General features: G+C 43.9%; 1 protein-coding gene across 3 annotated transcripts in view; it reads left to right on the forward strand.

The window, feature by feature from the left end:
• The window catches only part of map4k1 (mitogen-activated protein kinase kinase kinase kinase 1), a 64823-nt gene that overhangs the window by 30565 nt on the left and 16599 nt on the right, over window positions 1-17659 (forward strand). For all 3 annotated transcript variants that reach the window (XM_079677901.1, XM_079677903.1, XM_079677902.1), the window contains exons 2-15: window positions 9056-9113; window positions 11027-11117; window positions 11213-11277; window positions 11593-11648; window positions 11739-11786; window positions 12079-12121; window positions 12606-12678; window positions 13588-13719; window positions 14103-14165; window positions 14336-14417; window positions 15273-15389; window positions 15649-15730; window positions 16566-16618; window positions 17605-17651. In XM_079677901.1, coding sequence (XP_079534027.1) covers window positions 9056-9113; window positions 11027-11117; window positions 11213-11277; window positions 11593-11648; window positions 11739-11786; window positions 12079-12121; window positions 12606-12678; window positions 13588-13719; window positions 14103-14165; window positions 14336-14417; window positions 15273-15389; window positions 15649-15730; window positions 16566-16618; window positions 17605-17651 — 1010 coding nt within the window. The remainder of the gene's footprint in view (window positions 1-9055; window positions 9114-11026; window positions 11118-11212; window positions 11278-11592; window positions 11649-11738; window positions 11787-12078; window positions 12122-12605; window positions 12679-13587; window positions 13720-14102; window positions 14166-14335; window positions 14418-15272; window positions 15390-15648; window positions 15731-16565; window positions 16619-17604; window positions 17652-17659) is intronic.

Consider the following 17659-nt stretch of genomic DNA (forward strand, 5'->3'; position numbering starts at 1 on the left):
GTTTATCATCTCCTTTTCCGACAGATCGAGCGGTCCTCTGACAATGGGGGTGGCCACCATCAGTCTTTGGGGAAACTGTGTTGCTCATTTATTTAGTATCTTGACACAAATGCTAACGTTGCCGTGCTCATTTCAGAAATGTGCGACGATTTTTATTTATTTAATGACAGGGAAAATACACATATTACTGTAAACACAATGTACATTACAAGTCACTTTCCGGCTGAAAGTACTATGTACACTTTGATGATATTTGTTGCGCAAATATACCCATGTGTCATGTTTTCAAAATGGCTCTGAGGCAGTGGAGTTTCCGCTGTTCCTGTCCTCGCCGACCCACCACACCTCTCTGAGTTTCACAAGGTGTTTCATCTCAGTGAGGCAGGTGGGAGTCTGCACTACAGTCTGTTATAAGTGGAAGAAGTGTTTAGATCTTTTTACTTGAGTAAATGTCTTAAAAGTCTATAAAGACTCTGTTAGCAATTAAAAGTCATGAATTCAACATATATTAAAAAAGTTACAAATGTAATTAAGTATAATGGCCATAATGATTTTTAAAAGTAACTTTTTGTTAGATTTGCTTAAACTGTTACTATATCCTGCCAGTATTTCATGAGACAGATAATGTGTAAAAAAAAAAATCATATTCATCTGCACTCCATCAGTGTGCCTAATGGCATTTGCAAGATTCTATGTGCCTTAAGGAAAGCAACCAATCAGAGCTGAGGACTCTCTAAGACAGCTTCCTGAACTGCTGTGAACTCCCAACAAACTGTGAAACTAGCAGCTCTGATCAAATATGAATGAAGATTTTGGCACAGAAATGCCTTTTCAAATATGGCTATGAGGGAGTGTCATCTTTCAACCAGAAAGTTGTCGGTTTGATCCCAGCCCCTGCAGTCCAAAGTGTGTGAAGTGTGTGTATGTTAGATTCCTTGAGCAAACATGTGCATTGCTCTGTGTGAATGAGGTGAATGATGACTTGTAGTATGCAATGCGCCTTGAGGGGTCTTACAGGCTGGATGAAGTGCTTTATACATGCTGTCCATTTATGACTTACTTTTTCAAACCTTAAATGTATTCAGAAAAGTGCTGAACTGTTAAGCTGTAAAAATGAGAAAATGTGTGACCCGACCTCCATGTTGAAAACAGCTGTTCCAAACCAAGCTCCACCCAGTGGAGCTGTGTCCACACAGTTATCTCCTGCCCTCAGCAGAGGGGATACCTTTCCTGTGCCAGTCCTGTACAGCCAAGAAACAACAGAAACATTCCTGAAAGCTGCTGTGTCCTGGGTGGGTGTGTCCACCCAGGACACAGAATTGGGGAGGGGGGACATTAGGGACCCTACTAATGTCCAGTGACTACTGAATTGTCCCTGCTGCACTCATACTGTATGTCTACAAATTAGAGAATATCAGAGCTCATTTACTTATTTACTATAATAATACATCAGAACGTATTAGTTGATACATAACTAAGGAGATGTAAGTTATTAGCATGTAGTGGAGTATAACGTACATATCTGAGATGGAATGAAAGTATAAAATAACATTTTAACATACAATTGAAATACTCCAGTAAAGTACAAGTAAATCAGAATTGTGCTATATAATTATAAATTACCCTACATATTACCACTTCTCCTCTCAGCCTGGAGCCGTTTACACCAAATGAAAAAAGGAGTTCATTCCTGTTTTATGTTTCTAGTTAAAATGGTCTTGCTTCTTTCGAACTCTGTAGCTCAGTGCTGTGGTGTTTCCTCATCGAACACCTGTCAATCACACAGTATGGCAAAGTAAAAATAAATAAACAAAAAGAGGCACTTTAAACAAGGAAAATACAAACCATATGAAGACATTGTGAGACAAGAATGAAAAGTGACAGCAGTGTGAACCACAGCAGAGAAAGGATGTCTATGTTAGCAGCTGTACATCAGACTAATATAAGATGCTTGTATGTAGTGGTCCTTGTGTTTGTGTGGAAATATAATATAAATATACAAAATTAAATCAGTAATATGTAGACATAATATATCATATTCTTTCATCTGTGTTTTATTGTGTCTATAATATTTTAATAGTAACTACTTTTGAATCGTAAAGTTATGCACTTATGGATAAATGTCTTTGAAGGAGATCTATAAAAACCTGAGGAAAGTTTGCTTAGCTGAGTTATTTTTGGTCTTTTAAATAATAGTATATGGCCTCATTTGTCTGCAGATTTTTGACATGAACTGGGGTTACGTACTGTAACCCAGCTTCTATGAGTATAGGCGCAGCCCTCTAAGGCTATCGCTATTGGGTAATCCCTCCTGCACGTGTGCAGCACTGACAGACTTAATCCACGCCCACATATGACGTGGGCCCCACCTCCGGGCTCACTTCCGTATAAATAGGAAGTAGGCCCTACCATCTACTCCCACACAAACAGCTTTTCTTCAGCTATTCGCGGAGCCAGTGGGGCCCGACCCTTAGAGGGCTGCGCCTATACTCAAAAAGCTGGGTTACATTACGTAACCCCAGTTCTATATCTTATAAGGCTTCGCCCTCTAAGGCTATCGCTATTGGGTTAAGGGCGAAGCAGGATGTAGTCTACGCCCCACTGGTTCCGTCCGTTACCAGAAGCACAAAACACACACTCAGTTAATAACCCATGTCCATTTCGTCCTGCGTAAATGGAGCATCACATTCCCAGGGAATATAGCATTTAAAAAATGAATATTCTCCATCAGGGAACGAGGGTAGGCTTACTTAGGCTATCTGTCGTTTATAAAAGATAGAGACCGAGTCTCATTAAATAAAACGATCAAGAGAGGGGAAAAAGGGCAGCTCTCTAAGTGCCTACAGGCAGGAGAGAGGGCACGCAATTAAAAAACCCGACATTACTCATTCTGACAGGCTATTCAGTACTGAATGTGTCAGAGAGGAATGGGAGACATCCCTCAAATAAAAACGAATAAAAGAACAGGGTGAAGACCAAGATGCAGCAGTGCAAATGTCTTCCACTGTCATTCCTCCGTGCAACGCCGTAGAGGTTGAAACTCCCCTGGTGCTGTGCGCTTTAATGTTCTCCGGGGGATCCAACCCAGCGGAGACATACGCCTGTGACACCGCCTCACATAGCCAGTGTGACAGGCGCTGTGTAGATAGAGGCTGCCCTAATGAGCGCTCTCTATAATGTACAAACAGACGCTGGGATTTGCGTAAAGCAGCCGTGCGTGCAATATAGCCTGCCAGCGCGCGCACGGGACAGAGGAGGTGAAAAGTGGCTTCTTCGTCCGATGTGTGAGGAGGGGGAAAGAAGCCCTTCAAGGTTATCACTCTTGATCTCAAAGAGCTTGTGATCACCTTTGGCATAAACGCCGGGTTCGGGCGCAATACAGCTGAGCTGCCATCTCCTTGGATCTGGAGACATGACGGAGCCACCGAGAGAGCAGACAAGTCACTCACCCTTTTAGCTGATGTCAGAGCTAAGAGCAGAGCTACTTTGGCTGACAAAAACGTCAGGGGAACCTGATCTAAAGGTTCAAAAGGAGCTTTACCCAGTGCGCGCAGCACTAAAGCCAAATCCCATTGAGGCGCTAAAGCGCGTGACACCGGTCTGAGTCTCTGTACTCCTCGTAGAAAACGTTTTGTCAGAGGGTGACTAAACACCGTGCTGATCTCAAAACCTACGTGGCATGAAGAAATGGCAGCGGCATATGTTTTTATCGTGCTATAGGCCAAATTCCTGTCCAGCAACAGCTGGAGGAATGACAGCACGTGAGGCAGGGGACACGTAACGGGGTCCAAGCCTTTCCCTACACACCAACGCTGGAACGCTGTCCATTTGGCTGTGTAAGACGCCCTGGTGGACGCGGCCCTAGACCCCTGAATAGTACTCACAACATCTTGAGAGAGGCCGAGCCTCTCTAAGTGTTCCCGCTCAGGGGCCATGCCCACAAACGTTGGCCTAACATTGGGTGACTGCTGATCGCTCCCTCCACCTGGGAGAGAGCATCCCCCCGCCACGGAATTTCCCACGGTCTCCCTGACAGCATCCGCTGTATGCAGGGAAACCAGGACGCTCCCGTGCGCTCCGGGGCTATTAAGACCGCTATCAGCCGCTCCTCCTGCACTTGGTCCAGGAACCGAGGGATCAGAGGGACTGGTGGGAAAGCGTACAGTAACACCTTGGGCCAAGGTCTGTGCGCGAAAACGTCCACCCCCAGAGGGGGGTGATCCTGCCTTCTCAGGGAGAACCAGAGAGCACATTGCGCGTTCCCGCGTGCAGCGAACAGATCCACCTCCGCTCTTCTGAACCTGCTCCATACCTGGGAGACCAGCTCGGGTGGAGGCTCCAGTCCCCTTGTCGAGGACCTCCTCTGGACATGAGGTCTGCCCCTCTGTTCAGCTCGCCGGGAATATATACTGCTCTGACAGAGAGTACGTGTGTGCGCGCCCAGCACAACAGCCTCCTGGCTATGTCCAGCAGCTGCGCTGATCGTACACCTCCCTGACGATTTATGTATGCTGCCGCTGCCTTGTTGTCCGTTCGAATCAACACATGATGATTCCACAGCAACGGGGTGAAGTGCCGGATTACTCTCCATATGGCGAGTAATTCCAGCGCGTTTATATGAAGGGACATGTGAGGCGGCCACTGTCCCCCCACTGCCCGCGACATGCATGTTCGTCCCCACCCTGAGAGCGATGTGTCTGTAAACACCGAGGTGTGTGACGTCACTCTGCCAAGGGGAACCCCCACTGACAGGACGTGGGGATTTTTCCAGTAGGTCAGATCTAAACCTACGGACAAAGGAATGTACACCATGCGTCTCTTCTGACGCACAGGGTCGATGCGCAGGCGAATAAACCACCTCTGAAGTCTCCTCATGTGAAGGAGACCCAGGGGAATCACCACGTGACTAGCTGACATCATGCCCAACAGCTGCATCACGGAGAGGGCTGTCACCACCCTGCCGGGTGTGACGCGCCCGAGGAGAGCTGTCAGATCCTCCACTCTTCGCTGTGAGAGTCGTGCTCTCATGCGGGCTGAGTTGAATTCCACCCCCAGATATATGATAATCTGGGAGGGCAGAGGACAGCTCTTCTCCCAATTGAATATGAAACCCAGGCTTGACAGGTGAGATACAAGTTGTACCGTCTGTAAAGCAGCTTCCTCTCTGGAGCGGGCCAGCAATAGCAGGTCGTCCAGATAAAATAACACTCTCATCCCTCTTCTGCGTAGCGGCTCCAGCGCTGTCTCCACACACTTTGAAAAAGTGCGTGGAGCCAGAGAATATCCGAACGGCAGTCGATTGAACTGGTACGCTATTCCCTGGAATGAGAAACGCAGGAATTCCCTGTGTTTTGGGATGATGGTTATGTGGAAGTAAGCATCCTTCAGGTCTATGGAGGTGCACCAATCTCCCTGGTGAACACACTCCATTACCTGTTTGATTGTCAGCATATATACATATACAGATCTAGGATGGGTCTAATCCCCCCGGTCTTTTTTGGGATAAGAAAATAACGGGAGAAAAACCCCCGATTTTCTTTCCCCAGAGGAACCCTGGAAATTGCTTTCTTTAACAGGAGTTTCCGCAGCTCTGACTGGAGCGCAAGACACTGTTTTTGGGATGACAGGAGCATTTCCTGAATCCCCTCAAACTGAGGGGGGGGTAAGGCAAATTGCAGAGATTACCCTCTGTTGATCAGCCTGCTCATCCATCCGTCCATTAAACATAGCCGCCTCCACTCTGAGCACCGCTCTGAGAGCGGGCGTACCTGTTTTTGTTGTGCTGTGGTAGTCATGGTGACAAGCCATGCCAGAGACCTTGCCGCCGTTGCCCGTGAAGCAACCCAAGGGGGGCCCCGCCCTAAAGGGCTTTGAAGGGGTCTCCACACGCTGCATCACACACCGGCTCTCATCCTGTCTCTGTTTAGGAGAAGACTCATCAACAGGACCCTGAGGTGGGTTTATGCTCCAACTCGTGGAGGTGTGTGCAGTGCTATTCACCTCGTGCGTAATAGCCGCGCTAGGCTTAATACGACTGTGTGTAGGCACAACTGGGACAGAGAAAAAACCGCGCTGCTTGTTCCCCGAAAGGATAGAAGCAGCCGATTTAAATGTCAAGCCCTGCTGTCTTTTAACCGACTGGTTAAATACCGCTGGCTTATACAGCGAGCCTTGCTGTTTTCTAACCGACAGATTAGAAACAGCTGGCTCAAACGGCGAGTCCCTCTGTCTATTTCCCGACAGGTAAAAAACAGATGGAATATGCAACAAGTCCCGCTGCCTTTTAACCAATAGATTAATGGCAGCCGGCCTGACTAGTGTGGGGGACATGTGAGACACAGTTGCTACAGACACACTGTTGAGATTTGAATCATTTTTATTAACAATCCTCTCTTCCCACATAACCCCCCCAAAGAGTCATCTTCGGTTCTATTTCCTCGGAGGTTCTCTCGGAGGAGCAGACCAGGAGCGGGGGTTCTTCCTTCCCCTCCGACTGGTTGCCTGCAGATCCTGTCTCTATGGCGGAGGAGCGGAGACCTGGGACGGAGCCCCTGCAGCTGCCGAAGGGCGATTCTGACGCCGTTGCTGTTCTCACCGTTGCCCGTGCTGTCCCCGCTGAGACTGTTGCGGGGGCTGCGGGTGCTGTCGTTGCTGTCGCTGCTGTTGCTGAGGACGTTTGTCCTGAAGCCAGCTAGCGTGACGCCTTATGTCGTCTGCCTGCTCCGCGGCAGACTTCATAGACTCCACCATGGTGTGGAACTGTGGCCCCAACAGTCCGTCCGGACTGACTGGAGCCTCCAGCAGATCCTTTCCTGCACCCTCCGGTATATTCCCCTGCTGTAGCCAGAGGTACCGGTGAACCTGTGTTGCCCATGTCGCAATCCGCGCTTGTGAGACTGCGACTGCTGCGCACAGGGTAAGTGCAGTACTAGCCGCCTTACCTATCTCCTCAGCCTCCACTGAGGACATAGTTTTTGACTGCTCGGACATTTCCACCATGGAGTTTGACAGCAACGCTATATTGTTAGCCGCCGCCGACGCCTGGAACGCACGCTGATGCATGCGGTCAGTCTGTCGGGCGACAAACCGATCTTTGGTGGCAGCCAACATGGGTTGCCGTCCGGAAACCGTGCTCGCCTGCCTAGCCCCAAAGAATGCCGTGAGGTTCGGCTCTAGAGGAGGCACGGTCGGGAAATTCACGTCCGTGAATCCCTCCACTTTCGTGAGGTGCACGTATGTCCCTATCGGAGCTTTCATTGCTCCAGGGTCCCTCGCTGCCCCCTCCTGGTACTTCCTTATGGCCGGGAAGCGTGGCCAGATCGGGTCACTCCTAACCCTGTGCACCCGGGAGAACACCCCGGACATATCATCCGGCGGTGAGCTCTCCTGAGCTAGGGGAACGGGGAGATTTCTCCAGGCGGCCGCCTTAGATATAATCTCCGGAAGTTCTAGGAGGATCCCGCCAATCGATGGCAACGCCGTGGCGTTGGAGATAGGGATCACTGGATCGTACACCGGCCCTGCACCGGGCCCCATACCTGTCTCCTCCATCCGGAGGGGAGAGATGATGGGGGAATTACCCGTTGATCCCTGAATGGAGGGGACGTAGTCGTCCGACTCGCGCCCTCCACTCGGATCCAGGAAATCAAGGACTTTGTCCCCGGAGTACTCCTCCTGGACAGGCCAATCGTCATCGGCGGCCGCAGCAGCGAGAGCGTCCGCTCTCTGCTGTCTGAGGCCCAGCGGGAGACGGTCACAATGCGAGCAAGACACCCCGGGATTGAGAGCAGCGTTCGCATGCTCTAATCCCAGGCAGGACTCACACTGTGAGTGCCTGTCAAAACTCATAATCTAGCCCGTTCCGCATACGAGGCAATCCCTGACACAGCCTTGACTTTCCTGTCCAGTCTCCATTTTACCGGAAAACAGAAGCTTTTTAGGAGGAATGCTTGCTTTTCGGTAAGTAGCTCTTAACAGAACTGTTTTTGCCTGACAATGCTTCTGCAACGGAGTGTTGAAGAAAAGTGGGAGTAGATGGTAGGGCCTACTTCCTATTTATACGGAAGTGGGCCCGGAGGTGGGGCCCACGTCATAGGTGGACGTGGATTAAGTCTGTCAGTGCTGCACACGTGCAGGAGGGATTACCCAATAGCGATAGCCTTAGAGGGCGAAGCCTTATACGATATAGAACTGTAATCCCTAGAAATTGAAGTTACACACGTCTAAACTAGAAAACAGTCACCAACTGGCTGCCACAGAAACCAGCTTGGAGTATCTGTGTGGAGAGGAAGTTATCTTCATGTTTCTCTTTATAAATGTTGTAAATGTGTGTGTGTGTGTGTGTGTGTGTATGTGTGTGTGTGTGTGTGTGTGTGTGTGTGTGTGTGTGTGTGTGTGTGTGTGTGTGTGTGTGTGTGTGCGTGCGTGCTTGCGTGCGTGCGTGCGTGCGTGCGTGCGTGCGTGCGTGCGTGCGTGCGTGCGTGCGTGCGTGCGTGCGTGTGTGTGTAATGTGGTAGGATGACTGTTGACAGATAAAATGCTGATGAAGCTCTGCTAGTGATCTACACTGTCCTGTCAACACATCATGATGCTACGTATTACTTTACTTTGATTTGTTTAAATGGAGTTTTACCAAAAAGTGCTACTTTATGCTTCCCTACACTAGATTTTCAAGCAAATATTTTACTTTGTACTCAACTACTGTACATTTGTTCATCAGTTGATTGTCATCAGTTACTTTGCAGTCAGATCATTAATACAAACTGTAATCGACCAACAAATGATTATGTAATGTTACTGGTTAAGCTACTCAGCAGGATATAAAGCGATTAAAATGAGCTTCTGCTGTAGTTACAACATTGAAATGACGAACACATGAATAATTATAATCTAGCTATACTAAAGTTCAACATGATGCAAGGAGCAGAAGTCTGGTAAAAGACAAACTGTTTTAATTGTAGGAATAGTCTCCTGGCTCCTCCTCAACAGTATTTTTCTATAAATATAAATTGTATTTGTGAAAATAATAACGTGTTTAATGTTTTTGTGTGTTCAGGCCCGTAACAAGCAGAATGGAGAGCTGGCAGCTATCAAACTCATCAAGATGGAACCAGGTGAGGATTTATCTGAACAAGCTTCATTTTCACTTTCATCTCCTCATTGACCCACACAGGCCTATAGCTGCCTATTGCCTGTGGACACGGTAATACACATGTTTCCAGTCTATTATATTTAGCATAATCAGACAACTACTGTACTAAAGTACGCATCTGGGGTCATTTCTTTTGAGGCAACTACATTTCAGTGACTATTAATGTTGTTTTTACTCCATTACATTTGTTGAGAAGCTTTTTCCATACAAAATATGACATTGCAATATCATAAAACAATACTTTGATTGTTTAATCAATTTCTCATATAAAAACGTATCGGCAGATTTATTCAATAATGAAAAGAATCATTAGTTAATAGTTCAAAATGAGCTCCAACTCAAATGGGGCGAAGCCTGCGAGCTAGTTCAGGCAGTCAACTCGAGCACTTAACTCATCCATAACGCCCCTTGCCACTCTACAACCAACCAACCAGAGTCCTCCTAATATGCCGCTCTATTTAACCTGCCAGATCTCTCTCCATGCATTGCTTGCTGCTGCTATTGTTGCAGCTACCTCTACGTTGCTGCTGCTTGCTGCCCCACCAACACCCCAGCTTCCACCCCAGCTTCCACCTGTAGGCTCGGGGGGGTTAGTTATTTAATCATCACTCATCGTGCTATGTATATCTATGGAGTGATGAGGCCCGAGCCTAGTCGCCAAACTCAACTATAAGCTGCTTCTAATAAACATGTTAAAGAAACACATGAGTTGTCTGACTGAACTAACTACTACGGTAAAATAATTGTATTTGAATGCATGAGTAATAATAATACCTGCATATCTTCAATGAAGTCACATGCAGGCTTCTATAGTTTGGTTCCAGCACTTTTTGTTAAGTAAAAGATCTGAACAATTCTTCCACCACATTATCAAGTGTCATCATCTGGTGAAAGTCTCTAAACATGTTGTAATCCAAATCAATGATTGCCTCTATTGTTATGATCACAGGAGTTATAAAGTGTTAGAATCAATAAAGATAGCTATAATTGCTGTTATAGTGTGATTTCAATCTTTGTGAGACCAGACATTATAATTAGTTTGGATTGCAAAGACAAGATTCTCCAATGACTCATTCAGTTGACCTGCTTGTTATTAAATCTGCACCACAGAGATTCTTGGTAAATCTGTATTGGTTATGCTAGTTTATTATTATCAAAATCTCTTACCACAAATGCAGGGTATAACATTACCGTCACTAACTGCTATGGGGACTAAGCCTTTCTAAAATGATGTATTCAATACATCTGCATGAGACGGCATGCAGATATATTGAATACATCATTTTCAATATCTTGTTTTAAGACGGGACACTTAATTGAAGTCCAACTATGGAGCATTATGTGGCCTCTTCTAAACAAGCAAACACGATCATAGATTCTTTATGAGTTCATACTTTTGTAAAAGTAGAAATCCCAGACTGTGCCAATAAAAGTAGTGCAGTAGTAGTCTTACCTGCAAGTTTCATTGAAAAGAAATGTTTTTGAACTAATATTACTGCTGCTGCATTAATGTGTATCTTGTATTTTACTGCAGTCATAGTTTAATGTTGTGCTCATTTGAAGTCCTTTATATACGGGTTGGTAGTTTAATCTGCAGCAATGCATCATCATCTTTAAGATCATCATATGTGTGTAGAGTCACTGTCCAGTAAGAACATCTCTAAAAAGTCAACTGTCATGAGCCCTGTGTTGGTTTAATGATGATGCATTTGCAGTTAATCCCAGAGGCTTTTACACACCTACATTCATTTCAAAAGGAACTGGAGGTAGATGTCATCAAGTGTGGTCTGCATGTAGCAATGTAACCACAGATTCTGTTCAACTGTAATGGAAATGAACATAATAAATATGTATCTCTTCTGTCTGGATCCACAGATGATGATTTCTCCATCATCCAGCAGGAAATCGTCATAGTGAAAAGCTGCAAACATCCCAACATAGTGGCTTATTATGGGAGCTACATAAGGTGGGCTCTCTCTCTCTCTTTGTTCCCTCTCACTATGTTATTCATGTGTATTATTATATCTCAGGTACAGAAGCTCACCCCTCTACTCTCTGCAGAACCAACAAACTGTGGATCTGTATGGAGTTCTGTGGAGGAGGCTCACTGCAGGATATCTACCATGGTGAGAAAAAGTGTGTGTGTGCGTGTGTGTGTGTGTGTGTGTGTGTGTGTGTGTGTGTGTGTGTGTGTGTGTGTGTGTGTGTGTGTGTGTGTGTGTGTGTGTGTGTGTGTGTGTGTGTGTGTGTGTGTGTGTGTGTGTGTGTGTGTGTGTGTGTTATACTTCTACTGTACTGTGCTTTTTACTTTAGAACATTAAACTGGACCTCATGATACATGAGTTATTCATTAAACCATGGAAACATAATCTTCAGTCTACACACGGTTTAGGGTGTAAATTATTATGAAAGTTTATCATTTTAATAATTGTGTCCCACAGTGACTGGTCCTCTGTCTGAGCCACAGATCGCCTACATCTGCAGGGAGATGCTGCAGGTAAAATCACACTCAGTATTTCATACATTTTGTTTTACTTTTATCAATCGACCATACTTTTGAAAATGATGCACAAAACAATCTCACCAGGGTCTGGACTACTTGCATGCACAGAAAAAAATCCACAGAGACATCAAGGTAAATATGTCTGACTTTGAATACATTCTTCTTTTTATCTTGTCTTTTATCTGTGCTAAAGGCTCAAGCTTTTAATTAAGCCAGTACTCCTTCAACCTGTGGTCATGCAGCTGAAATAAAATAAAATGTACTAAGAAAATACAATCAGCCTGTCAGGGGAACCTTTATTGTACTAACAGGTTTCTGATCTTCACCCTGGGTTCAGCTAAAGATCACAGAGTGGGTTAAAGTGTTTGTACGATGAGTTGTTCCTCTGTCTGTGTTGATCTTTGTGTTGACCTCTTGCCTGCAGGGTGCCAACATCCTCCTGAACGATCACGGCGAGGTGAAGCTGGGTAGGTGGATGTCTGAGTGTCTGCCTGTGGTTAAGATGAGTCACAGTCTGCAGAGTGATGGCTCAAACACGTCTCTGCTGTCTCGCTGGGTCTTCAGGACTAAACTGGGCCTCTGCAGTCTCTCACTGTTCTAGAATGCATTTTTCTGGTCGTCTGTTACCGTGGTTATTATTCAGCTGCAAAATTTGTTTCATTCACATGCAAAATCCTTAGAATTTGGGTCATTTGTAATGGTTTTTCATGAATACACTACAAATCCAGACAGGAAGAAAAATGATAGTTGGATATACCTTCTTTTAAGACTCTATTAGACTTGAGACCTGTGTCAGTGCTTTACAGATTAATTGCATTGTGCAGTACACATTTAATTTCAAAGCCTACAAAATGTTTTGAAAGAGCACCTGAAGATTCTCTTAAATATATCTTGTTAAATGTAATTTCTTGTCGTAATTATCATTAATACTTTTGTTTCCCTGTTGTGTAGCTGACTTTGGGATCTCGGCTCAGATCACTGCCACGCTGGCTCGGCGGATGTCTTTCATAGGGACGCCATATTGGTGAGGTCAAAACAGATCACGTCCCTTAAACACATGAATCTGAGTATATAACTGCAAGTGGCTGTGGGTAGTATCATAATTGTTTCACTTTATAATCAGCTTCATCGTCTTTCCCCTCCTGCTGTTTTCACTCGACTGGAGTTTGATAAAAGAGCAGCTCTGCCTGACAGAAAGATTAAGCATATCATAGATCCATTGATTTTGCCATGCTAACTCAGGATTTTGAGATACCTAATCATTATTATAGTTATTTTTTTATATTGAAAAAAAAGGGAACATGTATAGTTCAAAACAAAAATGTGACAATTTGATGCACTACACGAGATTATAGCCTTAGATAATTGAATATTCCAGTGTTTTCTTTTCGTGGTTTTGACCATTATTTGTACATGTTTCTTCCTTTGTATCCAGTATCACATCAATATATAAAAAATCAGAGACTATTTCAATCCTCTCAACTGTGATGAAATAAAACGTCAGCTGTTTTTGTATCTATAAATACAACAGTGTCATCTGCATACATTTGCAATTCTATATCACTGTTGAAGGAGATCATTGATATAATGGCTAAATAACAGTGGGCCTAACACTGACCCTTGTGGAACACCCATTGTGCACTTCAAGATTCTGAACAGTGCACAACCGACTTCAACACATAACTTTGTTACATTTAGAGTTTTTAAATTAAAACATCATGATAAACGAATATAGAATGCTTTACATAGATCTAAAAATACAGCACCCACTACTAATTTTGAAATACCTAGTCATTATTTTGAAATACTAGTAATACTTTTTCCGATACAAATGTTGTCATTACATTAGCTACCATATAATTGAACTTTCACACAATTTAGCTGGTTTCTGTGGTGCTGATATATTGTGTTGCTGTTTCCCTCCTGTGCTCAGGATGGCGCCAGAGGTAGCAGCAGTGGAGATTAAAGGCGGCTACAATGAACTGTGTGACATCTGGTCGGTGGGCATCACAGCCATCGAGCTGGCAGAGCTGCAGCCGCCAATGTTTGATGTCCATCCACTGCGGTGAATACACACTGCAACACACACCTCTCCGAGCATGTGTACACTTCTGCACCTAAAAACACACAAACACTCACATAAATAGTAAAGAATCCTCTTCATTGGGCTGACCAGTTGTGGACTCTAACAAATTACATTTGCTCAAAAAGGTTAAAAAACAATTTGAGCTACTTGTACTTTAAGTATTTCCACGTTCTGCTCCTTTATACTCGAATACTCGAATGGCAAATGTACTTTTGTGAAGCAGAAAACACAAAACACTCAGCTGTTATTGGTTCAGCTAACAAAGTTATGCAACATGTCACATTATGCAGATGGTTAAGCTAACACAGATTCCGTTGACTATGCCCCCCCCCCCCCCCCCCCCCCCCCCCCCCGCTCCGCAGGGTCCTGTTTCTCATGTCAAAGAGTGGGTACCAGCCTCCTAAACTCAAGGACAAGTCTAAATGGTAAATACAAAACAATAACACATTACATTCAGTGATCAAATCATAGGAGCCAATGATTATTGTCTATCAAATGTAACTTCCTGGCCTTGGATTTATCTGTATCATTACATTATATCTGTGTTTCATAATTCCACGATACAAAATGCTACTAACTTATCTCCTGTCTGCAGGTCCTCCATGTTTTATAACTTTGTAAAGTCCATGTTGGTGAGGAACCCAAGGAAGAGACCCAGCGCCTCCAAGATGCTCACAGTCAGTACCGCTAACATCTGCTCCTGCTCTGGTTATATAGTGTCAGCTGTGCATCACATTAACTCATTTGTCATTCATGTAGCTGTCAGTTTAAAGGAGTAAACAATAATTGTGGATATTATAACAAAATGTCAAATGAAAATGGGAAAAGAGTTGTTCGTAGTGATGAACCTGCATGGAATGATAGTTCCCTGTAATTGCTGTTTCTTTCTGAGATTTCTAACTTGAAGGCTCTTGATGCTCTCACAGTGTCCTATTTGAGGAAACGGCTTGAAAAACTCAATACAGCTCTAGTTGCTAAAGACTAGCTGGGGAACAAAGTGGAGCATTTAGCAGATACAGTTCCTAATGTTTCCCCTCTGGTAGAGTCCAAAAGCTGATCTAAAATAGATCATATTGGACTTACATTCATCAGGTGGACGCAAACACAAAGAATCGTCGCGCACAACAAAGTTGTCTAACCCTCTAAGCCAATGTACGATTAACGTCTTTGTACTAACTCATGGCAGTATTGTGTATTTCTGGAAAGGTATGTTTGCTGGTTATGACTTGGCCACCCCAGTGTGATGTTATATATATTTCTCCAAAAGTGAACTCTGTTTGAACTGTTCGACACAGGGCCACTGCTTTTATTTTTGGCATTCCCTGCTGTCAATACCGCTATCGAAAATAAATATTTCCCACGTTTAAATTAAGATTTCAAATTGAATTCTTTTTTTTTCACACGTGTAGCAGAACACATACAGGGATATGTACATCCTGGTCTGGGTGGTCTTTACAATCATCCAGATCTTCCTCCTAATAACTTACTTTTCTCTGTGTTTCCTCCCTCCTTCGCTGCTTCTGTCTCTGCAGCAAAGCTTTCTGACCCAGCAGGGCCTGAACAGGGAGCTAACCCTGGACCTGCTGGAGAAGTATAGAAACCCTGAGAAGCTCAAGTCCTGCCTGGGGACGGAGGACGAAGAGATGGAGGTCTTAACCACATTATTATTAATAACTGATAAATCATGATTCCTCCTTTATTTATTTATTATTGATGAGGAAAAAGAATGTTTCATGTATTATTCCAGCCACAACTCTTTTATTTTGTATTTACTTAATAACTTTACACTTAAAAACGTTTCGTTTTAAAATGTGCTTTTTTGTCAGGTTGTCTAACAGACTCCCCTCCCTCTCCTACCTGACATGATAGACCCTGATAGAATGACCCATGTTTTCTTGTTGGTTTAAGATGGCGCTGCCTGGATCTTTGAGGAGAATCCAGTCCATCAACAAACACAACCAGGCAGAGAGGACCAACTCTGACATCAGCTGTAAGAAATCACTCTTTCACTTTAGCGATGGAGCTATCAACCTTAAGAGAACATATTGCAGATTTGAAGTTGGACGCTGATTTGTAGGACTTTTAGGACCATCTAGTCAACAGATTAGTGATTTACAACAGCAAACCTAAAAAGCCCTTCTTGATTTCAGTAAAAGTATATACTCCAGGTGGAAGAAGTACTCAGATCTTTAATAGTTATAATAATATAATTTTCTTAAACATGTGTATGTTATGTCCATATCTATGTATGCTAGGACAATGGTGACTGAGCACCACTCCTGGCAGCCTTTGCATTGCAGTATTATGAACCTGGTTGTTTGTATTTCATATTATTAATGTGAATCTGAAGAATACATTACTCTTAATTAATGTAATGGGGTAACATGTACAATATTTCCCTTTCAGATGTAGTTAAGCAGAAGCATAAAGTGGAAATTCTAAACTCTCTGAATCGTACTAATACAGTATTTAAATATGTGTACTCCAGCCCTGCGATGTACACTACATGCATACAGCGAATACAGTATACTTAATAGGGAAATGTAAATGTTTGCAGCAGTACAAAAGGGAGATGGTGATTAACCTGCTTACTTGCCTTAATTAAATATTTTTCTTAGCATCTTAACTCTTCTCATTCACAGTATTACTAAATGCTATTGATTAGTGTAGGCACTTCACTCCCTGTTGCCCTTGATTTATCCGTTCATTTGAATGCTGGTGGTGACAGAATACACATTCATTCTGCTTTATTTCGATTTCTCTGGATAAATGAAATGCAATGCAAATGTCCACAGTTTCATTGTGTTCAATTGTTTTGATCTCAGTGGAACAGATTTACACTCAGAGGCCTGTGAAGAACCAATCACCAAACACAACAGTAAGTTCATCATACATCCAGAGTTTGAGTAGTAGTTCTAAGTCATCTGTCTCTGTCTACTGCCTCTCCTCTCACTCCTATCTCCTGCAGGCTCACTTTAACACTCTTTCTCCAAAGCTGTGTATCGGTATGACCCTGATAGCTGTTTCGGCCGAAAACATTCTGAAAACAATCAGACAGACAGACAGACAGACAGACAGACAGACAGACAGACAGACAGACAGACAGACAGACAGACAGACAGACAGACAGACAGACAGACAGACAGACAGACAGACAGACAGACACACACACACACACACACACACACACACACTCACACACACACACACCCCCACACACACACACACACACACACACACACACACACACACACACACACACACTCACACACACACCCCCCACACACACACACACACACACACACACACACACACACACACACACACGCACACACACACACACACACACACACACACACACACACACACACACACAGTTAATACATAATCATAATAATAATAATAACAATAAATGAGTCACAGCAGCAATGTTGTCAAGCATTACACATGTTAAAAATATTCTAAAGATACAATAAGATATAAATAAAAAATGAACATGAGTGGCAAATTTATACAAAATTACAAATAAACTTGCTAAATGTTGCTGCTGCAAAGCATTGTGGGATGGCATTTTCTTTCTGTTTCTTTCGGTAATGGATGGTCCAGTGTACCCTATGCTTAAGAAAGGAAGCGCTGTATCACAGCTAGACCCGATTTTTCAACATGTCTAAATAAAATGCAGATTTTGTGACATGTATACTGTATATACATTTTGTGTGAAGGCAAACAAAACATTAACTTAACAACAGATAGCGAAAGGTTGGGTTCTGTCCTTTCTAGTTCCTCTGTCCTACCTCATGTTTTATATCTCTATATGTCTGTTTTTAAAAAATACTGTCTAATCAGTTGTATTTATTTTCCCAGTTAAGACCTTCACTGGGATCCAGCAGCAGTAACAAGAGTCCAGTGAGGTGAGAGG

The sequence above is a fragment of the Notothenia rossii genome, assembly GCF_949606895.1.
Source record: "Notothenia rossii genome assembly, chromosome: 4".
NCBI lineage: Eukaryota > Metazoa > Chordata > Actinopteri > Perciformes > Nototheniidae > Notothenia > Notothenia rossii.